Raw genomic sequence first — 25,746 nt, 5'->3', positions numbered from 1 at the left:
CAGATGCTGGCATGTTGCCACATGATAGAAGAATGATTTATTAGAACAAATTCCATGACAAATCATATAAAATAACCATTTTCTGAAAGACATCCATAAGACCACCTGAGGACAAACGCACAGAGGTGCCTCCAAGAAGCCAGACAAATAAGTTAACCGATCCCAAGGCGAAGGCTGGGGGGGGCGGTGGGGAGAAGACTTGTGAATAAAAAACTCGTACAGCGATCCTCCGGGGGCTGTGGATGGAGGTGTGGTGGACGGACGGCCACGGCTTGTGCTGGGGGCCAGGCTGTGGGCAGCCGTGGGGCATGCGGGGGGTGGGGGGCAGCAGGACTAGCACCTCCTCTGCGTGGACACAGCAGGCTCGCGGGCGGGGCCGGGAGGGGCCCCCACTCACACGCACAGGATCCATGCACTCAGCTCCACTCAGCCAAACGTAAACTTGTGTCGCCCAGCACGGCTGGGACTCGCACGGCCACCAGCGTCCCGTGCAGCCTCGGCAACCCCACCCCCAGCCGTTGGTCCCGTCCAGTCAACATTTGCGCAGATGCCAGGCGGGGTGCAGGACTCGCCCACACCAGGGTGGTGGAGGTGGGCACCCCCCCACCCCACCTGCCACAGCCAACAGGCTCTTTGGCTTAAAGGCTCCAGAAACATCAGCCCCACCCCCACCCCAGGAGGGGCCGAGCTCTGCTGGCCTGGCATGTTCCCAGCTGAGAGAATCCTGAGAAAACGAAACGGGTTCCGGGGGGCTGTCCTCCCCACCCTCTCGGGATGGGGAGCACAGAGCCTGGGAGGCGCCCACTTAGTGCTCCCCGCGTCTGAGAGTGGGGGGCGGCCAGGGGAGGGCGTGTGGTCCAGGGAGCTTCTGGAAGCCGGGTTTCCAGCCACTTTGGTCATTGACTTGCCTCCACCTGGCCCAGGACCGTCGCAAGCCAGCACCCAAGGCCCTGCACGCTCACTGGCCGTGCCCGCGTGTGGAGCTGTGCTGGGGTAGCTGCAGGCGCGGGCGTGCTCGGGCGTGTGCACAGCCACCGGCCCACACGCTCATGAGTTTGGCAGTTATGTTGGCACCAAAGGCTCGAAGCGGTGGGGTTCCTGCCCCACATGTCCCCACGGGCCATATCCCTGTCCCGGGCCGCTGGACTCTGGGGTGGCTGGGAGCCGCCAGCGCCCTGACCAGCCTGCACTCTGCCCTCGAGTCCTGGGGCATCACGAAGCCCCCAGGTCTGCGTTTGGCACTGAAAGACCGCACTGCCCAGCCCCTCTTCCTCTACCCGGTCCGGCCGCACAAAGGCTCAGGGTGGGCGAGTACACCGTCCCCCCAGCCCGTGCGGCGAGGCGGGACCCTCCGAGGCCCAGGAGTGCCCGCAATGGCACAAACTACTCTTCCCTTGAAAGCTAAAGACAAAAATGACAGCAATGGAGGGGATACTGGGCACACGCCCGCGACGCTGGCCCTTGGCATCGGCCACGGCAGAAGCCGGGCCAGGAGCCAGCAGGGGTGTGCCTGAGAGTGGGGGGGGACCCGCGGGGTATGGCACGTGTGGGGGCTTTGTGGAGAACTGGCCGCAGCAGCGGGTGGTGTGGGGGGGCGGCCCGGGGACCCACGGCACAGGGGCCGCCCCGGCCCCCACACCTAGAGCAGGAACCTGTCCGAGTCGGGAAGGAAGGGGGGGTCCGGGAGCCCAGGGGACCCGCAGTTTGCCCGCTGAGGCACGCTTCTCGACGGCAGGGCCGAGGCAGGTGACGACGGGCTCTGGGCAGCGGGCCAGCCTTTCCCGAGCTGGGCCGGGCCTGCGGAGGCCCGGCTTCCAGGCAGCGCGTCCAGGCTCCCAGCAGGGTCCACGATGGCGTTGATGACTGGGGGAGGGGAGGGTTAGGCTGCGGAGGGTCCTGCCCCGCCCCCTACACCCCCGGGGGCCTCCTGGCCGGTTAAGGTCCTCCGGCTGCAAGGCCCCTGCCAGCCCTCCCGCCACCTGCCAGAAGCTCCAGAGCCTGGCCCGCGGCACACCCACCTTCCAGCTGCTTCTGCACTCGCCTCAGTTCTTTCAGGATGGAGCTGATCTCCTGGAAGCAGGACAGGAAGGAGGGTGCATGGGGCAGGAGCAAGGGGCCCCAGGGTCCCCACACGCTCCCCGAGGCCGAGCGGGCTGGCAGCCGGGCCCGGGGTGGGCAGGGCCCGCGGGCGCCCGGCACCCACCTTGTTGGACGTCTTCAGGATGGGCACCTCGTGCTCCGCGTTGATCCTGGCTTCCAGCTCCTCCCACGCGCGCCCCGTGTTCTGAAAGAGGATCCTGCCTCGGGGCGGGGGCAAGACGGGCAGAGGACAGAGACTGTAGAACCCAGGCAAGCCCTCCCTGCCCGCCTCGCCAGCCACTCCTTCCACTTCCACAAGGGAACACCGAAGCTTGGAGCACGGCAGGCTGGTTCCAACACGGGCCGGGCACAGGGGCGGGCGGGTCACCCTGGGGGCTCCCAGGGTCTGGCTGCCACGCGGCACGCAGGTGGACACGTGGCACGGCCCCGGCTCCTTTGTCCACATCCTGACGGCCTCTGGCTGGGCACTCCCAAACCCGCGGGGGGCTCCCCGCCCACTCCCGCAGCAGTGGCAGGCGGGGCCGACTCACTTCATCTTCTCGGCCAGGTGCTCGGTGTTCTCACGGATGGCGTGGGACAGCTGGGACACGGGGTTCAGCATCAGGTTGTCGAAAATCACCTGCAAAGGGCCCAGGCGTCAGCTCAGCCCCCGAAGCCCTGCTTCCCCGCCCCGGCCCCGCAGGGGAGGGGCGCCTGCCTCCTCGCGGTTCCGAGGCCGCGTCTTGTTGGCCAGGGGGTCCTCGCAGCGGTCGTTCATGTTCTGGTCCAGGTCTCGGGAGCTCAAGGAGCCGGGCGGCACCTTCTGGAAGTTGAGGCTGGCCTCGGGGATGCGCTGAACCAGCTGTGGGGGCAGGGGCAGCGGCCCAGGGGTGGGGGCGTCCGCCAGGTGGACAGAGCAGACCCCAGCCCTGTCTGCTCAGAGTCCCCGGGCGCCCCCACCCCAGCGGTGGCAGGTCCTGGGCCCCCTGCTCTCAGGGGAGCTGTGGGGGAGGGGGGTTGCACAGGTGGGGCCCCAGTGCAGGCTCCACGGACATGCCCGCGCGTAGGTGGGTGCGGGGCTGCCGGGACCCAGGCTCACCTCCTCGCGGGCGGAGATGGTGGAGGCAGGGGTGCTGGGGACGTTGTTGAGGGAGGGGCTGCGGGCAGGCCCCGGCGAGCCCAGCGAGTCCCCATCCCCGGCCACGTCGTGGATCTCACGGGCCAGGATGGCCACGTCCTTCACCAGTGTCTGGCTCAGCCTGCAGCCAGCGAGAAGGAAGGCAGGTCCCGCGGGGTCCTCCTGGCCGGCCCCCGCGCAGGGAGGTTGGGAGCAGCAGCCGCTGGGACCCAGCGTTGCCCTCCACAGGCGGCAGCCCCCCCCCCGGGTGTGGGCAGGGTCCCTCCCAGGAGGCAGCCGCCAGGTGGGGCAGGGCCCGGAGTAGGCAGCCTCCAGCCTTGTCCACTAGCAATGGCAGAAGGGACAGGCCCACCAGGAGCCTCAAGACCCCGAGCCTCTGAGGGGGGGGCCGGGCCCCCGAGGACAGAGACACCCACAGGCTCCCACCACCCCTACTCCTCCTCTGGGCACCAGGGAGGACACCAGGGCTGTCACAGAGCAGGCAGGGGTGGGCACAGGGTCACAGACAAGGTCAGAGTCGGGCAGACCCTGGGAGGCGGGGGGCCTGTCACAGGGCAGGGAGGTGGGGAGGCTGGCCTAGATCCTCCAGTCCCTCTGCCCCAACATGGGTAACACATGCCTCCCCAGGCTCCCGGGCCACCCGGGAAAGGAGAGAGGCCAGCTGGGGACCAGGTCCTTGCCCCCTACTGTCCATGAAGCCGCCCCCCCCACCCAGCAGGTTCTGTGCCACCTGAGCTCTCAGCCAGGCTTGGGGCAAGGGGGGTGTCCCTCAAGGCCATCCGCCACTCCCCTCTCTCTCAGGAGAGGGCGGAGAGAGGGAGGGCTCCAGGCTGTGGTTCCCCAGCCCTCCACACCTGCAGTCACCCCAGGGCTCACTGAGAACAAGGCCTCTGCCCTCAGCCACCCCAGTTCTGCTCAGGAAGCCCCCACTGGCCTTCGAGGCCCGTCCCCTGGCAATGGCCATGCGAGCTCTGCCCTTTCCGAGGGATGCGGGGCGGGGACATTTCCCTGGCTGGCCTCTGCCTCCCCAGCATCGCTCTGCACAGGTGAGTGACTTCCCTCCGACCACCCCCAGCTGTCCCAAGAGCCCTGGCCTTGGCCCTCCTCTCGATGCGACCTCATGCCACCCACAACCTGGGCCACCACTGGAGATGTGTGTGCCTCCACCCCACAGGGGCTACTGTCCTAGGGCCACCAGCCTCTGGTCACCCCCTTCTAGGTGCCTCACCTGTTCAAGCTCAGCTTCCTCAGCACCAAAACTCGCCACTCACCCCCTGCAGCCTCCACAGGCCCTGAGGACCCAACCAGCACAGCACTGACCACTCGCTCCCTGCCACCCTGCACTGTCCCCAGCACCCGACCTGGAGGTGACCCTTCCACCGAATGACTGCATGAAGGAATTCATTTTTTATCCCTTGGCCGCACCTGCAGCATATGCAAGTTCCCAGGCCAGGGACTGAATCTGAGCTACAGCTGTAACGTACACCACAGCAGTGGCAACAATGGATCCTTAAACCACTGTGCTGGGCTAGGGATCAAACCCGTGCCTCAGCAGTGACTCGAGCTGCTGCAGAGACAGTGCCGGATCCTTAACCCACGACATCGCAGCAGGACCTCCAGGAATGTATCTTTAATAAAAGTCTTGGTGAAGGCTTTATCGTGCCAGAGGTCCCCCACCCTCCTGGGCAGATCTGCAGCCACCCACCCATCCAACCACCCACTGCCCATCTGACTACCCATCTACCCATCATCCATGCACTCATCCACTCAACCATCCATCCAACCACCCATCATCCATCCACCCCATCCTTCCATCCAACCTCATCCATTCACTCACCCAACCATCATCTATCCACCCAAACATCTGTCCTGCATTCATTATCCAACCATCCATCCATCCACCCACCCAAACATCCATCATCTATCTACCCAACCCCCAACATCCATCCATCCATCGTCCACTGACTCACCCAACCATCACTCATCCACCCATCCTTCTATCCATCCACCCATCCATCATCCATCCACCCGTCTGACATGTATTTCCTGAGCCCATTTAGGAACCAAACCCCAGTCCCAAGGAGAGGGACCCTGGATCAACGGCTCGTGCTGTGAACGGGCACCATCACTCACCTGGCAATCTCAGCAATCTCGGCTGTCTGCACAATGAAACCGTAGGGGTCAGGCTCTTCTTCCTCATCATCTGTGTCCCGGAGGCCAGGGGCCCGGGGGCGGGCCCGGACAGAGCTGCCAGCCCGTGGGGTCTGCGTGGCTGTTGAGGCATGGGAGCGTGTGTGTTTGGGGGAGCCGTGGTGGGAGCCATACTCCTCCTCAGATGTGGATGTGCAATCTGAGCCCTGCTGCCGGCGACGCGCGTCTTGGGTGAGTGAATTGGTTCCAGAAGGAAGAAAAGAACAGAGCAGCACTCAGCAAAGGCCCGGAGCTGCAGGATGAGCTGCTGCAGCTGGCACCCCTGCACCCAGGAGCCCTTCAGCTGAAGCATTGGAGCTGCCCGGCTCCAGGGACCACACGGTCACCACCAGCCCAGAGGCTCAGGCAGGAACGGGCAGCCTGGCATTTCCACGGGCCCTTAGGGAGCAACCCGGGGTCACGGCTGGTCGGCAGTGGGCGGAGGCTGGGCTTAGGGGTTGGTTCTGTACCCACAGGATAGGGATGGCAGGGAAGTGGCAAACTCTTCATGTAGATCAGCCATGGCCCCAGGCTGGACCACGCAGGTGGCCACACACAGCCTGTGACCAGAGCCCAAGCTCAGCCATGGCAGCCCCTCCCTGTACCTGCAGGGTCTTCTCAGTCCTGCCTCCTCCCCCTCCAGGCCCCGTTCCAAGCCCCCAGGGTGGCTGCGAACCCTGCAGTGTGACGAGGTGGGGCCAAGCAGGTGGGGTCCCCAGCCATCCTGCCTGACTCTGTCCCTTCCTCCCTCAGCCACCTGGGCCCCCAGCAGACCCAGCAGGCAGGAGGGGGTCTGGGGGAGGCTCAGCTGAGCGCGGGAGGGGTACGGGACAGGCGCAGAAGCAGCAGCAGGAGCTAGGCCAGCAGAGCTGACACCTCAGACCGATTCACTCAGGACAGGCCGGCCTCCAGCAGGGCGGGCCCGGTGCCCCGGCAGCCACCCCTCCCCGTTGCGCTGCACGGGGCCCCTGCTTGCAGGGTGGTGGGGGGAGAGTGCTCCCGGCTACGGGGTCTGTGGGCTCACAGGGCCCCTCAGAGTTGCACAACCACAGCTGCCTAGGGCAGAGAACCCTCCTGGGCACCGCCCCACAGGGGACGGCTCGGGCCCCCACACGTGCCTCACAAGCCACCAGGGTCCCCACCCTGAACCTCAGGAAAGAGTGGGCAGACCCAGGCCATGGTCTCGGGCCCCCAGGCCCACCTGAGGTCGGGCAACAGCACCCCCATCCTGGAGACGGTCGGGGATTGCTGCCCTCGCAGCAGGATGGCCTGGGGGCACTCGTGTGTGTGCAGACACACCCCTGACGGGAGGAGGGGCTCCTCCAGGCCCGGGACTGGGGGCCCCACAGCCCAGCGCGAGGCCACTGCACAGGATGTGGCAGACACCCTGCCTGGGCCGACGGGGCCCAAGGCCACCCGCCCGCTCCCAGCACTCACTGGGTGAGGCGTATCGGGCGCTGCCTGGGCGGGCCCTGCTGAAGGGCTGGCGGGGGGCTGCAGTGGTGTTGGCGGCCTTCTTGGCAGTGGCCCGAGCCTCGGCCATGCTGGGCTTGCGGCCGGCGCAGTACAACTCGGCGCTGCGGCCAGAGAAGCCAGGCCGGGTGGGGGCCGCCTCGGAGTCGCTGGGCCCCGTGAAGGAGCCGGCCCGCTTCCGGGGCAGGGCCAGGATGTCCAGGCGTGACAGCTTCTTGGCCTGCTCGGCAGCTGGCCGCCCCACTGGCTCGGGGTTGGCCGGGGGCCCCCGTTCACCATCTGCGGCCTCTGTGTCGGAGGCGTCCCCCAGCCGGGCCCGCCTCAGCCGGGAGGCCCTCGTGGGCCGTGGGGTGGACAGGCTGTTGGAGCGGGTCAGCACTTGCTGCACCTTCTGGACACCAGCGGAGCCGCGGCTCTGCTCTTCCCGGGCGGCCGGGGATGGCGGTGGGGCCGTGGGTTTTCGGCGAGGCCCTGGCCGTCCTGCCGCAGGGGCTGCAGGGGCCTCGTGGTCGGAAGGGCCCGTGTCTGGCCCGGGCGGGTGGGCAGGGGTGGAGCCTCGTTCCTCATCGGGCCAGTCCAGGGACCCCCGGGGCCCATGGCCACGCCGCACGGCCAGGCGCCTCGCTGGCTCTCCCCGGCTGGCGTCAGTCGGGCCCGGTGGGCGACGCTGCTTCTCAGAGAGCCGCTCGCGGGCGCTGTTCAGGGCACCGCTGCCCGGGTCCTGTGCTGCTGGCGGGGGCGGCAGCCTCTCCTTCGGCAGCCCCGTGGGCTGGGGGCTGGTCGGGCTGGGACCGTTCTTGCCACTGAGCAGGCTGACAGTGCTGGCCGTGTCCACGTCAGAGTCCCCGGACACGGAGTCCTCTGGCCGCCCGGGGGCAGTGCCCACCTGCCCCTCCGGCTCCTCCATGGACTTGGAGAGCAGCCGGGCCTCCAGGGCAGCCAGAGCCGTCTCCGTCTCCTTCAGGATCAGGTGGGTGTCCTGAGAGTGAAGGTCCATGCGAGCGGCCCGGGCCGTGGCCAGGTCCTGCAGGAGCGGGTGGCTGGGGATGTGTGGAAGCTGACCGGGGGCTGCGGGACCGCTGGCCGGCTCCTTGGTGAAGCTCTCCTGCCTGCCCAGGCCCAGGGCCTCCTTGGGGGGCTCCGGGGACCGCCCTGTCCGCAGTTGGACCACCATCCGCCCACTGGTGCTGACGTACCTCCCATCCCTCGGCGGGGGGCTGGGCTGGGCCGCCCGCCCTGCGGCCTCCCCCTCGCCTGGAGCCACAGCCGCTTTCCGGGGGAAGGCTGCCTCCCCATTCTGGTCCCCGATGAAGAAGGAGGTGGGGGCCGGCTCCATGGGGGCCCTGGGTGAGCGCCGGCCCCGCGTCCACGCCAGCCCCTCCTGCGGGCCACTGCCCGGCTCAGGGCCCCGTCCGCCGTCTGAGCCGCTGGCGTCGCTCAGGCTGTCGGGCTCCAGGTCCTCTTGCCCTAAGAGGGGGCCAGCCTGCTCGCTGCCCGGCTCCGGTGGCCCAGGCCCGCTCCTCCTGGCAGCCTCAGGGCCTGCGGGGCTGTCAGCCCTGTCGCTGGGCAGCTGTGGGAGCAGACGCCGCTGGCGCACAGGCAGGGCCCCGTCCAGCTCCCCGGCTCTGCGCCCGGCGCCGTCCTCTGCGGAGACAAGGCAGCTGGTTAGAGCGGCCTCTGCGTGCAGGCCCTCAGAGCACAGGGACCCGGCCCTCCTCTGGCCACGGCGACATGCGCTCACCCACCCCCACGACAGCGCGGGGACCACTTACCTGACAGGCCTGGGTCTGAGTAGCTGTCAGCTAGGCTGGCCCAGCGGGACACCCACTTCTGACCCCCGGGGGAGCCCGGCACCGGGACACCCTAAGGAGAGGAAGACGGTGTGTCTGTGCCAGGGAGGCAGGGCCCACGGGGAGGGGCGAGGCAGTCCACCGTACCACCCGGCCCCGTGCCGTCCCACGTGCCAGCCCCCTGCTCCCTCTGCAGAAGCAGGGGGAGGCTCTGCCACCCCTCAGACAGCCAAGCGCGCCCACAGGCACCGATACCCAGGTACCAGCTGACGCGGGGCCTCAGGACCCCCTTGACCCTCTGCACAGGGGCCCCGGCCCGCCCGCCAGGTGGGCATGCTCTTTGGAAAGGTACAGCCCAGCTGTCTGGGCTCTGGAGCCCGCAGCTCAGGGGGGTCGGAGCCTTTGAGCACAAACAGGACCCAGTGGCCTCCAGCCCCAGCCCAGACGCTGTCCGCTCCCCGCTTGGCTCCTGCCCAGGCCAGTGTCGGGGCTCAGTCCCCGGCACCTGGAGCTCCACCTGGGGGGTTGCACTCACTGGCCGGGAGGCAAAATCCTGCAGCAGGGCCATCCGCTGGGCCACCCCGTCGCTGGGCTCGTCTCTGTCCCCTCTGATGACTGGGCGGAAGGCGGCCGAGGCTGCTCTGGAGAGTTCAGGGGACTCAAGGACCCCGAAGACCTGCCGGGAGGGACAGCGGGCGGCGGGTCAGAGCCCCAGGCCCAGGCCGGCTCCCAGGCCGCCCCTCCCCCACGGCACCTGGTCGATCATCTTGCGGGCCTCCTCCACCTCCTGGTCCTGCGCCTCCGTCTCGATGGTGTAGGTCCCTGCGTCACTGAGGCTGTCGTCCTCCTCCTGTTTACGCGCCTTTGTCACGTGGGGGTCAGCGGGGGGTGGCGGTGGCGTCGAGGGGACCACGGGGCTGGCCCCACGGGGCGTCACGGGAGCGGGCAGTGGGGGCGGTGGCTTCTCGGGGCCGGGCCGGGCGGCCGGGGAGCCATCCCTCAGGCACTGGGCCATGAAGTCCTGGGCCAGGCGGGAACGGCGCCCCACGCTGCCGAAGGGGCGGGCAGAGGCCCGGACGGCGGGCGAGGGGCTGCCCAGCCGCTCCTCTGTCTTCTCCCGCTTGAGCGAGCTGGCCCGCTGCGGCCCCGCGCTGCTGCCCGGCCCCCGGGCTGGGGCCGGGGCGGGGGCGGCCGGGCGGTCCCTGTCGGCCGGCCCGGGGCCTCGGCGCCGCTCTGGCCTGGGGTCCCCGGGGGGTGTGTGCGTGAAGGACTGGGAGCGCTTCTTGCGGGGCGTGTCCTCGTCAAAGAACTCGATGACGAAGGCCTGCTGGTTGTGCAGCAGCTCCTGCGGGTCCCGCTTGATCTGCCGCTGCAGCCGCACCTGCTCCCCGCCGGCATCCGCAGGGACCCCGGCCGCCCCTGCCGCCTTGGCCACGGGGTCCTCCGAGTCGCTCTGTGTGCCGTCCTCATGCCTGTGGCCTGGATGGGGGACCCAACCCGTCAGGCCGAGGGGGGGGGACGTGCCCAAGAGGGTTGACACCCACCCCGGGTGAACACAGCGCACGCGGCCCCCCCGACCGGGCAGGGGGGCTCACCCTTGAGGGTCCGGGTGTGCACCGGGAGGTCGCTCTTGGTGCTGTGCCGGTCGTCGCCGGGGCTGGCCCGGGGCAGCAGGCTCGGGTCGTTCTGCACCAGCCAGTCGGCCACCTTGGTCTCGGCGGAAACCGTCTCACCAGGCGTGGCCTCCCTGCCCGGGGGCCGCCGCTGGCGCAGGGAGAACTTGGTCACGTGGTCCTTGATCTTCACCTTGCCGGGGCTGCAGTCGTCAAACTCGATGGTGAAGCAGGCGTGGCTCTGTACCACGGGGGCCGCGCCGCCCCCGCCCAGCTCTGCGTCCCTGGTGGGCGCCTCGTGCGGCGGCACCTCCGGGGTCCGTGGCGGGGGGGTCTCCTTGGTGGGGATCTCGAAGTAGCTGGGCTCCCGGCGGAACGAGTAGCCCTGAGGCTCTGGCGGGGCCTGGAAGCTGGCCATGGGCCCCGCGAGGTCCCCGCCCTGCTGAGCCGGCTCTTTGGGCCGCTCTGGGGAAAAGGGACAGATACTCAGCCAGGGCCACAGAGGGCGCCCTCGTCCCACTCACCTCTGCTGGGACGGCCAGCTCCGTGCCCCCGAGAGGGCACGTCCAGGCAGGCTGCCCCCCAGGACTTACCCGCGTAGGACTCATCCTGGCGCCGGTCCTCAGCAGGGCTGCCACCATCGTCCTCACCCCACCACGACGGCTGCCCATAGAGGGGTGTGCGGTAGGCCGCCGCCTCTGCACAGAGAGTTTGACCCCGCGTCACTGAGGCCCCAACACAGCCAGGACGGAAGACTGCAACTGGGGGAGATACGGGTGGCTGGAGGGGCCCTGGCACGACCTCCCAGCTTGGACCCGCAGCCACCCAGAGCCCCGGCTGGCCACCCACTGCCCTGAGCCCAATTTCCGCATCCCTGGTGGCGGCCACCGCGTGGGCTGCCTCCCTCAACCCCATTGGGCCCTCCCTGCAAGGCGGCTGCCCCAAGGGAGGCTTGGCCCTGGGACAACACTGTCCGTGAACCCGGCCCTGGGCAGCCAAGCCCTGAGCCCTGCCCAGCCCTCTGCGCCAGGGTGCCCAGAGAGGGGCAGTGAGCCCACAACAGCACTGGCCTCTCGCAAGCTCTCTAAATGGTCCAGGCCACAAATGGGTGATCTGGGGGCTAAGTGCCACTGCCATCTGACTGGCCACATGGGTGCAGGAGTGTGGGGGTGCATGGGGGGAGGGTGTCTGGAGAGTATGGAGACGCAGGCGTACATGGGTGCCTGAACTCGCACACAGCAAGGTCCATGCCGCACTGCCAGGTGTGTGTGTGTATGTGTGTGTGAGCGTGAGCCTGGAGGCGGGCGTGCAGGGAGGGGAGCATAAGCACATTGGGGTGTGGGGCCAAAGGGAGGGCTCCTTGGTAAGGAGGATCAGGGGCCTGTGGGGGCCATGAGGGGGGGACAGGCCTTGTGACCCTCGCCCGCCACCTGCTGCAGGGCCAGCCTACCTGCTGTCAGTCTCCGGTCCCCTTTCTCTGGCCTGGGGTTCGAGGCCTCGCAGTAAGGCGCATGCTCTGGCAGGGCCTCGCCCCTCTTGGGCACAGGGCTCTTGATGCCCACCTGCAGCTGGCTGGTGTACTTCTCGTGCTGCGGGAGGCAGCCGGGGGTGAGGGGGGGGCCACCTTGGGAGGATGCTTCCCCACCCTGGTGCCCGCCCCCTCCTCTCCATCTAGAGGGACTCCCATGGAGCAGACAGCTGAGACCTGCCTGTGGCTCAGAGCTGGGGGTCCCCAGGCCCATCAGCGCCCACAAGGGAGCCGGCGACCATCATCGGGAGCCCCCCCGCCCCGAGCCGGAGGAGGGGTGGCGGGGAGCTCAGCCCTCAGGAGCTGTGGGGGGTGGGAGCAGAGCCTGTCCAGCTCACGGTGTGCAGGCACATGTGTGTGCGTGCGTGCACACCAGCCCCCACCTGGCTAAGCTCTGTGGTCGTCAGAGCCGGGCTTACACTGGCCGTGGGACGCTGGGCAGGCCGGCCACGCTCCTGGTGCCACCCATGGTTACTTTGGAGAATGAGACCAAGGCCCCCACCTCCGGGTGAGGCTCTGGGCAGGACCCCCCAGTCTGCTCCATGACTCCCCAACAAATGGCCAAGGGGAGAGGAGGTGCCCACCTGCTGAGACCCCGCTGAGACCCTCAAGCCTGAGTGGAGGAAGGGCACTGTAGGGGATCCCTCCCTCAGGACCCCCCAGGAGGCTGTCCCCAGAGACTGCCCCCATCAACCTCCGGACACCCCGTCCTGCCTGCTCCTAGCACCCCCCCACCCATGGCGGTCCCATCAGGGTCCTCCTGCTACCCAAGATGCCCCCGGGCAGGGGGGCTCCCAAACACCCCCTCCTGCTGGGCACAGCAGCCCCCTCTGGGCTCTAGCCACACCCACGTGCATCAGCCTGGGGAGGGGTGGGGCTGCCTATCTTCCCTGCCTGCCAGACTGGGCCATCCGGCAGGGCAGGCAGGGCAGGCCAGACCGGGCTGACTCATGGCCCCACAGCCAGGCCAGGGTGGCCAAGAGGCCTGGGGGCGTCGGCCAGTGGGAGAGGGGCAGGGGGAGGAGGAGGGCTGCGGGGACGCGGGGACGCAGGGGCCCCGGGCTGAGCGCCAGCACTGACCCTGAGCGCCTCCTCCGGGACGCGGTGCTGCACGCGCTCCAGCACATACATGTTGGAATGTGACCGGTGCGTTAAAGAGAACAGAGCCGACGGGCAGGGCGGGGCCCGGACGGAGGCCTTGGGTCACACAAGGGTCGCGGGAGATGAAAGGACCGCTCCCAGGCGTGGTGAGGAGGGAGAGTGGGGGACTGTGCTGCAAGCGCGCCCCGCACAAAACCATGGGCGGGTGTCTACACTGAGGGGACAGCATGCAGGCCACACTGCCCCCAGAGGGCAGGACAGGCTGCCCCAGGCCATGGCACAGAGGCCCCAGGGCTGCGGGAGGCCGTGCCATGTGCCCAGCTTCGGCTCCCACCCAGAACACCCCTCAGCCCCTGGCCTCCCAAGGTTCCAGGGGTCAGGAGGGCCTCAGCCTCAGCTGGGCCCACCCCTGGAGCAGGTGTGCCAGGGGGTGTGGGCAGGGGGGAGCGTGCACTCCCGCCCAACCTGTGGAGGGTCCCGGCCGCCCAGGGCGGAGGCACAGCCTCCACCCCCATGTTCTGAGCACAGAGCGCCAGCCTGGGCAGCCCCCAGGAAGGGGATTCTGGGCGCCAGGAAGGCCCTGAGTGAGCTCGGGCTGGCAGCGGGCAGAAGGGGCAGGCGGCAGGAGCTGGAGCTCGGTCAGAGCCCAGCCCTGAGTCTGTCTTCCAGGGGCCCCAGATGCCACGGTCAGGCCCCGCCCACTTCGAGGACAGCAGGGCAACCGGGGGCTTGGGGACGGAGGGTGAGCACATGGGGAAAGGATATCGTAGCCGAATCGGATGACGTCATTGAGTTTCAGCGTGACGTACTTCTGGTCTGGGATGCGCACGTCATTCACGAAAGTCTGCGGAGGGAGCAGGTGCCGGAGCTGAGCTGGCAAGCGCAGGGTGGCGGTGCTGGGGCCCCAGCAAGCGGCCACCGGGCCCTCCTGTGCTGCTCTGGGCCGGGCACCACTCTTCTAGCACCAGGCACCCAGCCTCACACCCAAAGGGACCATGAGACCGACGGCCTGGAGGACCGGCCGAGGGGGGCCGAGGTGCCACCCAGCACCCAGGGACCCTGACGTATCCGCTCGAGCACAAAGCGCGTGGACGCCCTTGTATAACGGCCCCCTCTCTTCCCCAGAGCCTCGTGCAGGCCCCACCCCAGCCAGGCCTCGCACACCCTGCCAGGCCTCCCCACCAGGCTGCCTGCGCCAGGGGCGCGGAGGCCCACGGACCCGACGCTGCAGTCAGAGGAACAAAGGGCCCCAGGCCTCAGACACAGAGCCTCGGGCACAGCCAGGGTGATGGGGCGGGGTGGAGTGGGGTGTGGGGTGTGGCAGGCGTGCTGAGTCTGGCAGGAGAGACAAGAGGGAGGACTTGTCACAGGACAGAGGAGGGGCTCAGGAGCCGGGCGCGAGGGCGCCACAGAGATGAAGCAAATGCGACCAGACAGGGAGCAAAGCAGTCAGAGAGGCTGGACCTACGGCAAAGCTGGGTCGCATAGAAGTCCTTGGGCTCTGACCAAGTGGCAGGGGGCAGTGCTGACCCTCTCTGCACCTGCAGCCAGGGCTCTCCCCTGTGTCACTTCCCTGTCACTGCAGCCCCCAACTCACAAAAGAGCTCACCTACGCCCCCAGGACAGGAGCCCCGTTTCCCAGCCTGCAGGAGCCCAGAGCCTCCCGTGCCCACCTGAGGGCCCCACCTCCCCTTCTACCCAGGATGCAGTGCCACCTCCCAGAGGCTCCCAGGAGCCCTCCCAAGGCCACCGGAACAGGAGAGCCTGGCAGGGGTGGAGCCAGGGTGTAGATGGAGCAGGTGCCCTTAGCGCTGAGGGCGGGGCCACAGAGGGGGTGGGGCCAGTAGAGGGGGCGGGTCCTGGAGGGGGAGGGTCCTGGAGGGGGTGGGCCTGCACAGAGGGAGGATTTTGGTGGAGCAGGCGGAGGCAGAGACCGGGGCCCAGGGTGAGGGTGCAGGGTCAGGGTCAGGGAGGATGGACGGGGGGGAAGGTGGTGGGGTGAGCACAGAGGCCCAGCACTCACCCCATTTAGGCTGCCCAGGTCCTTCACCCAGTGCTCGTCCCTGTCCTGGTCGTAGTTGATGACAGCATGCTGCTTGTCCACACTGCGGGACTGGGGAGACAGAGCCCCTCAGGTGGCTTTCCCAGAGGCAGAGGCCCCCTCGCAGGAGGGCCCCCCCACCCGACCACAAACCAACACCAGGTCCCTTGGCTCAGAGCCCACGAGGCCCCACCCGTGCCTCCACACCTCAGGCACGCGTGCCGTGGAAAGCCCGCCCTGGCCTGACTCGGCCACATCTCCCGGCCACGGTCCTGACCACCGGAGCAGGCCACAGGGATCTGCCAAGATGCCAGGGCTGGTTCCTCCTGCCCAGCCTGCCCCCGACCCCTCCCTTTGTGACCGGCCCCCCATGGCAGCTCTAGGAGGTCAGCCTGCTCCTGGGTCACAGCCGTGGGAGGGCTGGGAACCCTCTGACCATTGGTGACTCGCTGTTCACTCCCCAGGGAGGATGGAAGGGTGAGTGCTGGCAGAGGCCACACACTGCCCGCATGCATGCCTGTGTGCCTCAGGCCCCAGAGCTTTGCACGCGGGGCTCACACGTCCCAGACACGCCCAGCTCCCCAGGGCGTGGACGTGCACACACATGGGAGCCTCTGCCCTGAGCACGTCCAGCTCTGTCCTGGCCACCAGCCCACCCAGGACCCTCCCCAAGCACAGTCACCTCACATGGCCAAGCTGGAGGGTCACAGCCCCTCCACTACGGGGGGACAGAGTTGGGGTCACAGGGTCACCTTCTGCCTGCTTAGGCACTGCCAGCCCAGACCACCTCACCAGCCAGGAAGCAGGGGACCCCGGCACAGGGCACCTCCCCACACCTACACCACGCCCACCCCTCACTGCGGGGGCTCCCAGTGTCGGGGCAGCTGTACCCGGGAGAGACCAGCAGAGCCCTGGCAGGATGACGGAAGTGGCCAGGGCACGCCCCCCCACCAAGATTCCAGGACCCCCACCTCCAAGGACCCCGTGCCCATTCCCGCGCCTGGGACAGGACGCGCTGGCCCTCAGGAGGGGGGCCCGGCCCCTGAGCCCCGACATCACCGCCTCCAGGCTGCTCAGTGCTTACGGGCAAGTGTCCAGGCCCCTGGGGCAGCGGTCGCCACCGCAGACCCGCCTCCTCTCTGATTCTGGCCCCCTGCCCAACCCCTCTGGCAGCACCAGAAACGACCAGTTTCCAGGGGAAGCCATGGCCCCCTCCCCACCCAGAGACCTGAGCACACTGTGGGGTGAGGGTGGGCCCTGGCCCAGCCCCACCCCCACCCAAGGCCACTCAGCCTGGCCGAGGCACCAGGGTAGAACCTGGGAAGGGGGCACTCGTGAGGGGCTGCTGAGGGCGAGCCTCCACGTTCCAGCCCCCCCAGGCTTGGAGGCCTGAGGTGCCCACAGTGATGCCGCTGCAGGGCCCAAAGCTCATCCTGCCACAGACCCTCGGGCCTCTGGAAGGGAGCAGGGGCGTGGTGGTGGTTTCGAGGGCAGCACAGAGTCTGCAGGGACAACCAGGGCCTCTCTGACACAGAGGCCACCCAGGAGTCACGAGCCACCTGCCCAGCGCCACCCACGTGAGCCCAGGGACACACAGGTTGCCCTCCCGGGGAAGTTCCCAGGCCCGAGCCTGGGGGTCGCTCCTGGTGCCAGCTCACCCGCCTCCCAAAGAATCAGGTCTCTGGGGAGCTGAGTCTGACTTTGGGACCACCTGGCCACGCCCCAGGCTTCACCGCTGGCCCATCCTGAATGCCTCAACCAAAGCTGGCACCCACAGCTAGACAGACCCTGGCCACCCTGGCCGCGCCCAGAGGCCAAGCACAACCTCCCGCGCTGGACTCCCCCCCTTGTCCGCAATGCAGCCCCTCCCCCTCCCGCCAGCCCTGCCCCAGGCAGGGTGGGGGTGGGCCCACTGGGGGACACCGAGCTCCCTTCTCTAGGTCCTGGGCCCCTGGCCCAGACAGCGTAGGGTGGGGAACGCTGGGGGACACTGAGCTCCCTCCTCTGGGCCTCGGTCCCCTGGCTGCAGGTGCTGGAGGAGATTCCTCAGGACCCGGCCCCAGGGTGGCTTAGACAACAACCATCAGAATCCAGGGGGCCGGCGTGCTCAGGCTCGCCCCACCGCAGGCCAGGTAACCGCCCCTCTTGGTGGCCCAGCAGGTCAGGCATTCCTCAGAGTCCAGCCTGGCAGCGGGGAGGCCTGAGCTCTCTGATGGGGCTGGGGGCCTGCTTCCTGTGGCCCCTCCAGGCACAGCCAGCTGCCCACCTCAGTCCCACCCAACACCTGGATGGCCCTGGGGGCTGGTTCTGCCCTCCTCGCAGTCAAGCATCAGGCCTCCTGGGGACCGTGGCCCTGGAGAGGGTGCTGAGAGGACCATGCAGGGCAGCTCGAGGCTCTGCCTCGCCGAGGTGGACATAGGGTGGGCAGAATGAGGGTACTCTGGCCCTCTGCCTTGGCGGAGCAGCAGCGCCCCCCAGAGGGGCTTCTGTGCCGACCTCTCAGACCTGAGCAGCTCCCCTCCCTCTAAGAACCTCGGCTCCTCAGCTCCCGGACACCTTCTGAGCAGCTCCAGCACAGCCTGGCCAAAGCCAATTCCCACTTCCCTGCCCACCAGGCCCTACAGCCCAGCCCCCAGCCACTCCTCGGCCCCAGGCAGTCCTCGGCTGGCCTCCCTCTCACACCCCTCAGTCTGCCCCCCAGCCCCCACCTAGCCCTGCCCTTCACTCTGCTGCTGAAAATTCCTGGGGCTCCCAGTGGGGGGGAGAAAGGCCGCCTTTTCCCACGAGCCCCGGCCCTTGGCCCTCTCCAAACCTCCCTATTCCAGATGGGCCAGCCAGCCCACCCCCTCCACCTCCCGACTCAGCCCCCACCTCCACACCCAGAGCCTGGGCTGCCCCCTCCACTCCCTGGGCACAGCTCCCGCCAAACCCCCTCCCCAGACTGCGGGGAGCACGGGGACCAGGGTCAGGCAGGCAGGAGCCCCCTCCAGAAACCTGAGCCCAGGTGCTCGGAAGCTGGAAGCCCCCCCACCCCAGAAAGGGGGGGCAGCCCGCCCATCCCAGACCTCGAGGCTGAAAGGGACATTAAGCAGACGCCCGAGAAAGTGGCCCTGCTACACAGTAAGAGAAGCAGGTGCCAGGCAGATGCGCAAAGTGGCCTTGAGGCGCTCCCGACACACGGGCTTTTGGAAAACGATCCCGCCGTTTGGAAAACGGAGCCGAGATGTGCTTCCGAAAGTCGTGCCTGCCACCCTCCATGGGGAAAAGCCCCACCCAGAATCCCCGGGCTCTGGACACACCCTCCTGCCAGCTCGCCCAGTGCCACCCCAGCAGGGCCACCAGCGCCCTCAGCCTGTGTGTGCAGGGGGCTCGTGGGGGGCTGCCGAGCCAGGTCTCTCGAGCGTGGTTTCCAGGTAAGGGGCCAGCGTGAACCCCGGCTGTCGCAGGGCAAACCAGGTGGAAGCAGAGGGTGCGCCTGGCCACAAACACACGCTCACACACGCAGACGCACAGGCACACCTGCCGCGTGTGTGCGCGCATGCTTATGTGTGTGTGCGTACATAGTGCAGATACACGTGTACACACACACATGCCCCGCACCAGAACCTAGGCCACCACGGCAGGCAGCCCTGGCTCTGGCCCCCGGGGGACCTGGGCCCACGTCCCCACGCGTGTTGGTGTATTCGACATCCTCGCTGGGCGCCAGCTCCGTACCAGGCTTGCTGGTGAGCGGGAGGCCCTGCAGGGGAGCCTGGGGGCACATGACCAGGCTGGCCGGCTCCCCTCCTCTGCCTCCGAGATCCGAGCCACGGCCCTCTTGCCTGCACTGTGGCACAGCCTCCAGGATGGGCCTGGCCCCCAGCCTCGGTTCCCCTCGACACGCCGCCTCGACCCTCCCACCTGGCACCTCTGCCACCGACCCCCCCACCAGCTGTTCCTCCTCCTTGGCTCTCAGCACAATGCCACTGGCACCAGTCGGCCCTATGGCCCCCTGTCCCAACCCGGTGTCACCTTTGGGTCTGTCACCTGGGGGCTCATCTGTTTACATGTTTGTGGCTTGCCCAGCCCTGGGGTGGGGGTCCCGGGAGGCAGGGTCCCTGCAAGGCTCTTCCAAGGGGGAGCCCAGTCACCGCTGAGTGACACGGATGTCACTCAGACACCAGGGATGTGAGCACACGCAGAAGGCAGGCCAAGTGCTCCGGGAGCACATGGCAGAGAGAGGGCGAAAAGGATGGGGTGGGCGTGGCGGACCCCGGAAAGCCTGGGCAGGTGGGGCGGGGCTGCGGTCCCGCTGAGGCCTGGGGGGACCTGTCGCTGTACCCGCGTGGGGTCGCCCCAGATGTGAGGGAGGGGGAGGGGGGGACACATGGCAGGGACAGGGACCGGGAGGGATCAGAGATCCGGGGGCTTTGCTCGGCAGCACCAGATTCCAGCTGCCTCCGCGATGCCGGGCAGCGATGAGCCAGGAGGCTGGGCCCAGGACGGCAAGAGACCCTGTGACTCACCTGAGCAGAGGTGGGAACCAAGCCCCTGGGGTGCACGGACCTCCAGGGAGAGTCCGGGTCTGCTCAGAGCCCAGGCCCCCCCAGAAAGAAGCTGAAAGAGGAGTTCCCGTCGTGCCACAGTGGTTAACAAATCCGACTAGGAACCATGAGGTTGTGGGTTCGATCCCTGGGCTTGCTCAGTGGGTTAACGATCCGGCGTTGCTGTGAACTGTGCTGTAGGTCGCAGACTCAGCTCAGATCCCGCATTGCTGTGGCTCTGGTGTAGGCCGGCGGCTACAGTTCCGATTTGACCCCTAGCCTGGGAACCTCCATATGCCGCGGGAGCGGCCCTAGAAAAGGCAAAAAGACCAAAAAAAAAAGAAAGAAGCTGAAAGAAAGACTGCATGGTGGCTGCCTAGGCCGGGGCAGGGGGGAGGTAAGGCACTCCCGAGCAGGGACCCCACAGGAGTAGGGGGTGAAGGGGCTGACAGGAAGCACAGCCCTTTGGCAGCAAGAGGAAGGGGCAGCCTCAGCAAGGGGCAGCTGGGCCGCCTTGGAGGGGGGGGGGGCGTTCCCACACTCATGCCCGCTGCACCTACGCGACCTCCTTGGGCCTCGGGTTCCCCGTGCGACAGAGCCACGGCCTCGCCGCCCAGGATGGCAAGGGGCAGAATCACAGGCGCACCCAGGCCAGGGGCCGGCCCTGCATGGAGGGCCCCACCCTGCTCAGAGCACCTCCATCCATCAGCCCAGAAACTAGGAATCAGACTCTCAACCCACTCTGAGCTCGCCGACACCCCCCACCCCCCGCCCCAGCAGCCTCTCCTCCAGCAGCGGGAAAGAGAAGCAAGCAGAGTGGGGGCCTGGGGCAGGAAGGCGGGAGGAGCACCCCACTGGGCCCCCAGGGCCCACACATCCCTGCAGGCGCACTCCAGCTCCCCCACCCCCACAGGCTCCCGTCAAGGGCCACCTCCTCCGAGAGGCCCTCCTGGCTACCCTGGGTAGACAGGCAGGGCTAATGACAGGCCATAGAGGCCCAGCAGGCAACACGCGGCCCCCTGCCAGGGGTCAGGGCCAAATGCGGTGACCCCTTCAGCTCCCTCTCCAATGGACAGACAACAGGAGTCACGTCACAGGTCACCATCAGGGGGCCAGCAGCCATAATTCAGACCTCGCCTCCACTGCCCCCAGGAGGTTGGGGGTGCAACCTACGGCCTCTGCTGGTTCTACGCGGCCTGAGAAGAGTCCTTACACTTCACCCCGTAGGAAAAAATCAGGACTATTTCACCACCGGAGAAAGTGATATGAAACTGACATCGCAACGTCCACAAACAAAACTTACTGGCACCTGGTTTAGGTACAGCTCTTGACGACAAGAGCCCTTGACAACAAGAGCGATGCTGAGTGGCTGTGATGGAGGCACGTGGCCCACAAGGCCTCAGACGGATACTCTGCCGCTTACAGAAACCCTCGCCCCGCCCTGCGCCGAGCCACCGCCGCAGTCTCTCCCACTTCCAAGGGCAAGAGGCGAGGAGAAAAAGGGACAGGCTGCTCTGGATCAGAGCCTCTCAAAAGACCCATCGATGACGCACGGCGGGGGGGTCCTGGGGGTCTGGGGACAAGCCGGGGTGAGGGGCTTGGCTGGGGGCTCAAGTCAACCTGAACATGGCCGGACCCGCTGCAGCCCAGGCCCCACATGTCCCAGGAGAGTGGGCGGCAGCGGCCAGGGCTGCACAAGGACTGGGGTCTGTGCAAGGCCTCACCCTGCTCCCGAGTGGGCCCCCTGGTTGAACCGGGCAGGGCAGTCCACCTGCGACCCCCTGAGAGTCCCACAGTGGGGTGTGCAGCTTGGAGGGCCTGGGGAGACAGGGGCCCATGAGCCACACTGGGGTGGGGGCAGGGCTTCAGGGAGCCCGACTCCATCACACCCCAGCGGGTGAGGAACCCCGGGTGGACCCCACAGGCTCAAGGCCCTTTCCCCTCCCCACCCCTCCTTGCTCCTTGGAGCTGGACGCGTGCACCCCGCGGAGGCCAAGGTTGGCTCAACTCAAACTCAGACCCAGTGAGAAATCCCTGACTGCCAAGTGCCTGGCGTCCTGGCTCCCAGTGCCCTGCCCGCCTCTTGAGCCCAACAAAGGCCTCCTCCCACCCCAGGCACCAGCCTTCCATGGATCGGCTCTGGTGGCCCGAGCCGGCCCTGTGGCTCCCCAACGCGCAGCCCAGCTGGGGCGCCCAGACGGCAAGGCTGTGGACAGAGCTGCTCCAGGCGCCTTCCAGAGGTGGGCCCGACACGGTCCCAACCCGATAGCTCCGTCTCACCCGAAAAGGCCCAAGACGCAGAGGCGGGCCCTCGCCATCAGTGCGCACACCCCCAGGAGGCCTCTGAGCCCTGCTGCGGGCCCGGGACCCAGGGGAGACGCCCAGGCCTCTCCCCAGAGGGCCTGCAGCACGTGGGGGGGGGGCCTTCCTGCTCAGCCCCGCCCCAGCCCAGGTGCCCACTCACCTGCAGCATGAGCTCACACTCGTCCCGCCCCACGAAGATGAGCTCTCGGGGCAGCCGGTGGCGGGTGCCGCTGCTGCTCACCAGGAACCAGGAAGTGACGCTCATCTTGGCGCTGGGGAGGCCGCCGGGCCCTGGGGGGAAGGAGTCGTCAGGGCGGGGCCCCCCTCCCCGGGCCCCCCAGACACACCAGAGGCTGGCCCAGATCCTGCCTCTCCGGGGTTCTGGCACCTTCACGGCACCTCTGCAGTGGCCACTTCCAGAAATGATGGGATCCAGGCCAGCCCTTCCCCGCGTGGGCCTGTGCCCCCGGGGCCCCTCCTAGGCTCCTGGTCTGACCTAATCCTCTGGGCCCACATGAGGCCTCCTCTCTCCTCCGGGTGCCAAGGCCTGGGTGCCTGGGGCACCGGCCACACTGTCTGCATGGAGGCCCACATGTGTCCCCGTGACCCGCTGGAGCAGGTGGGACTCACTGTGGCCCAGCAGGGTCCACACAAGGCCAGGTCCATGTCCCAGACGCAGACTTTGAAGCAGAGGGTTTGCTTCCCACAGCTGGATGCTCTGGGCCAGGGCAGGAGGGCTGGGAGGAGATGGCTGGGGACCAGAGCCCTGAGCCAGCAGCACGCCTACCACCAAGAGGGCCAGATGCCCCTTGGTGGCCACTGTGGTGGCTCTACCCCTGCACCAGGGTGTTCGGAGTTGCAGGCAGCCCCTTAGAGCCCAGCGGGAGGTGGTGCTCTGGTGCCGGAGGTCCTGGACTCAACGGTGGAGGGTCAGGAAGGGTGGGGAAGCACCAGGTGCTTGAGGGGTGGTGGTGGCGACCTGAATGACGACAAGGGCCGATGTCACCTGAAGACCAGGCCGGCGCACACATGCTCTCAGCCAGGTGCCCTGCTGCCCAGAGCTGCCACTACACCAGCCAGGTGCACAGGGACCAAATGCGCAGGCGCACTCGTGCCACACACGTGCCCACACAGCTTACATGCACGCCCGGAACACTGCCTATAAGTGCCCTGGCCACTCTCCTCTGCACGCGCACACGCGCGTAGACACACACAGGGAAAACATCCTGAGCACTGCCACGCGGTGCCCTGGGCTCTGAGAGACACACTGTCCCTGCGTCCGGGGCTTCGCTGCTGCTGGAAGGCAGGCAGCAAAAGAGAAATGGGCAGGGGTGGCAGAGCCCAGAGGGGTCCGTTTACGGAGGGTGGTCGGGGAAGGCTCACGGGGAGGTGGGCATGGCAACGTCTGGGGGCTGCAGTCCAGGCAGCAGGAAGAGTCAGTGCTCCTGGGAGTTCTGTGGCTTGTCCTGGAGCAAGAGGGGAGGCCCTGGAGGGCCCAGGAGATGCTGCAGCGCTGAGGGGCTAAGTGTCCGATGAAATGCAGTAGGCTTGTCCCGAAAGCACAAAGGATTTCAAAACAGCGAGAACAGAGCACTAAGCCCAGCTCGGGGTCTAAGCTCGGGCCAGGCAGGTGCGTGTGTCACACCCCGGAGAGGCCAGCTCTGGGGCTCCGGGGTCGATGACCTGACTCAGTGCAGAACAGATGGGGGGTCAAACAGGAGACTGTATACAGGTGACACAATAGCCAGGGAGAGAGGTGATGGTGCTGGCACCCTGGTGGGCGCAGGGGACACACAAGACACCCCCAGGCCCTGTCCCTGCAGTGCCCACACCCAGAGTCTCTGCCTGGGGCTCTCAGACCAGGTCTCAACACCAGGCCCCACCCATCTGTGAGGGCCCAGTGACTGTAACCCCCTCGGCCTATAACAGCTGGGAAGACACGGAAAAATCCACCCGCCCAGAAGACAGCCCTCAGCCTGGGGGCCCTGCCCTCCTCAGGGTCCCCTGCCCAAGGCACAGGAGCGGAGCTGGGGCGGGGCCTCCCAGGGCCCTGCGGCCCTCACCAGGCCTCCTCCCGCAGCTGAGGGATGAGGGTCTCTCTACCTTGGAGCCCCCCCCCCCACGCCGCCATCACCTGCTACTGCTTCCCATGAGTAACTGGGAAGGGAGACCCCACCCAAAGGAGGCCACAGCCTCTGCTTACTGCAGAGGGAGGCCAAACCCCCAAAGCTTGGTTACGCGGCTGTGCCTGAGCCAGGCTGCCTCTCCCACTGCCAGCCCATCCCGAAAAGGCCCAGGCCTGGAGTCGCCGAAGCTCCCAAACAGCCTGCGGCCGGTTCGGGGCTGGGCTGGCTCTCGTTGCTAGGAGGGAGAATAATAAACACCCCAAACTTGTCCCCTCGGCTGCCCCAGCCTGAAGGGCCACCCGCCTGGAGGGGAGGGGAGGGGTGGAGTCGCCCAGGGGCAGGGGCTGGGAGGGGCCGGGAGCGCCCGCGGGGCGGCTGGAAGAGGCAGACGGAACGGAGGCCGGGGACAGGCCGGGAGAAGAGGCAGGGACAGCCGAGAGGCGGCGGCGGCGAAGGGAAATGAGGAGAGAGGGAGGAGGAGGAGGAAGACAGAGGGAGGGACCGCGGGAGGAGAGACCAGGCCGGGAGGCTGCGGGCGGGAGCGCCGGGCCCGGGGAGGGAGGGAGCGGCGCCTTCTCCTGAATCAGCGCTCGCCGGGGGCGGCCATGGCCCAGCTGGCGGCTGAGCGGGGACCCCGAAGCCCGGACCTGCGCCCCAGGCCGCGGCGACGCGCGCCGGGCGGCCCCTCCCGGCCTGGCACAGACCTGGGCCGCCTGCGCGGCGGCAGAGACCGGCCTGGCCAGGTGCGCCCGCGGCCCCCACCCCCGCGCCTTTGTCCGGCCCGCGGGGCTCGCTCCCCTGCCCCCTGCCCGCAGTCCTTCGCTCGCGCAGCCCCGTAGGCGCGCAGGTGCCGGCGCCCGGAGGCCCGGCCGCCGCGGGCGCAGAGCGGCGCGTCTTACCTGCGGCTCGGCCCCGGCTCGGTCCCGGCTCGGCCCCCGCTCGGCCCTGGCCCTCCAGCCGGGCCGGCCGAGCGCTGGGCGGGGCCGCCGCCTAGGACATGCCCGGCGCGGCCCGCACGATCGCGACGGCCCGGCGAGCCCACGGGCAGAGCGGCGGCCCGGGCCTCGCGCGGCGGGTCCCTGACGTCTGCGGGCGCCCCGCCCCGCCCTCGGGACCGCCCCCAGCCCCGCCCCGGGACCGCCCCCCGGAAATCCAGGTTAGGGCGGGCCCCGGGCCCCAGGTGAGCGAGGCTCGCGCCCCGAGCTCGGCGGCGGGGCCCGCCCCCGCGCCCACCCACCCCGATCCCCGCCGCCCCGGCCCCGCCTGTCTCCCCCACCCGCCCCCAGACCCCTCCCTTCCCGGTCTCCGTCCCGCCCCGTCTGGCGAGCCCGCCCCTGCGTACCGGGCGCTGCCGGGCGCCCGCAGCAGCCCCGCGTCCTGGCTCCGAGCCCGCGGTTAACGCTTAACCAAGCTCCGGGAGCCCGAAGCTCGAGCCGCACCCCCCGCCCCTAGCCTTTGGCCCCGCCCGCCCAAATGAGGGGTGGCGGCGAAGGAGGAGGGGGAGTCCCAGAGGCCTGCGCCGCCCTGCTTTGCCCCCCGCGCTCCGACTGGGGCGCTCTGGGCTGGGCTCGGGGGCGGTGGGTTTGGGGCGTCGACGCCTTCCTACCTGGCGCCGACGTGTGGGCCAGACCCTCCCGAGGGCCGGGGGTGGGGTCCGGGAGCGCGTTCTCTCGGGCTGTCAGCTGCGCGCGCGCGCGCGGCGGTTCAATAGAGGTATCCGGTGTTCAGGGAGAGAGGGGGGAAGGGAGTAACGCTGGGGCGCCAGGGGACGCCGAGGCGGAGGGCGGCCCTTCGGGCATTCCTGCCTTGCAGATGGGGGTAAGCCTTGACCAAGGCGAGG

The 25,746-nt window shown here is 68.4% G+C and overlaps 1 protein-coding gene across 11 annotated transcripts; it reads right to left on the bottom strand.

Moving 5' to 3' along the window:
• Positions 1-9: 9 nt before the first annotated feature.
• Positions 10-24,981, bottom strand: CEP170B (centrosomal protein 170B). 11 transcript variants are annotated; one of them, XR_002341073.1, is made up of 20 exons: positions 24,806-24,981; positions 21,941-22,071; positions 14,936-15,025; positions 13,678-13,756; positions 12,892-12,950; positions 11,734-11,872; positions 10,877-11,044; positions 10,266-10,748; positions 9,425-10,149; positions 9,206-9,346; positions 8,653-8,743; positions 6,845-8,524; positions 5,351-5,615; positions 4,446-4,509; positions 3,179-3,338; positions 2,798-2,941; positions 2,631-2,719; positions 2,204-2,297; positions 2,019-2,070; positions 10-1,863 (listed from the first exon to the last, which is right to left on the bottom strand). XR_002341073.1 is itself a non-coding variant. In XM_021081518.1 (19 exons), the coding sequence occupies exons 2-19, from the start codon at positions 22,043-22,045 to the stop codon at positions 1,299-1,301; spliced, it is 5,103 nt and encodes a 1,700-aa protein (XP_020937177.1). In that variant the 5' UTR covers positions 22,046-22,071; positions 24,806-24,979; the 3' UTR covers positions 10-1,298. The 11 variants fall into 11 exon arrangements, 10 of the variants coding, with proteins under 10 accessions (XP_020937177.1, XP_020937175.1, XP_020937176.1 ...); XM_021081518.1 differs by lacking the exon at positions 4,446-4,509 and having other exon boundaries at positions 2,204-2,301; positions 9,455-10,149; positions 24,806-24,979; XM_021081516.1 differs by lacking the exon at positions 4,446-4,509 and having other exon boundaries at positions 2,204-2,301; positions 24,806-24,978.
• Between the last annotated feature and the right edge of the window lie 765 nt (positions 24,982-25,746).

Source organism: Sus scrofa, unplaced genomic scaffold (assembly GCF_000003025.6).
Source record: "Sus scrofa isolate TJ Tabasco breed Duroc unplaced genomic scaffold, Sscrofa11.1 Contig1914, whole genome shotgun sequence".
NCBI lineage: Eukaryota > Metazoa > Chordata > Mammalia > Artiodactyla > Suidae > Sus > Sus scrofa.
Note: the sequence above shows the minus strand (reverse complement) of the source record. Positions and strands in the feature narration are given on the sequence as shown.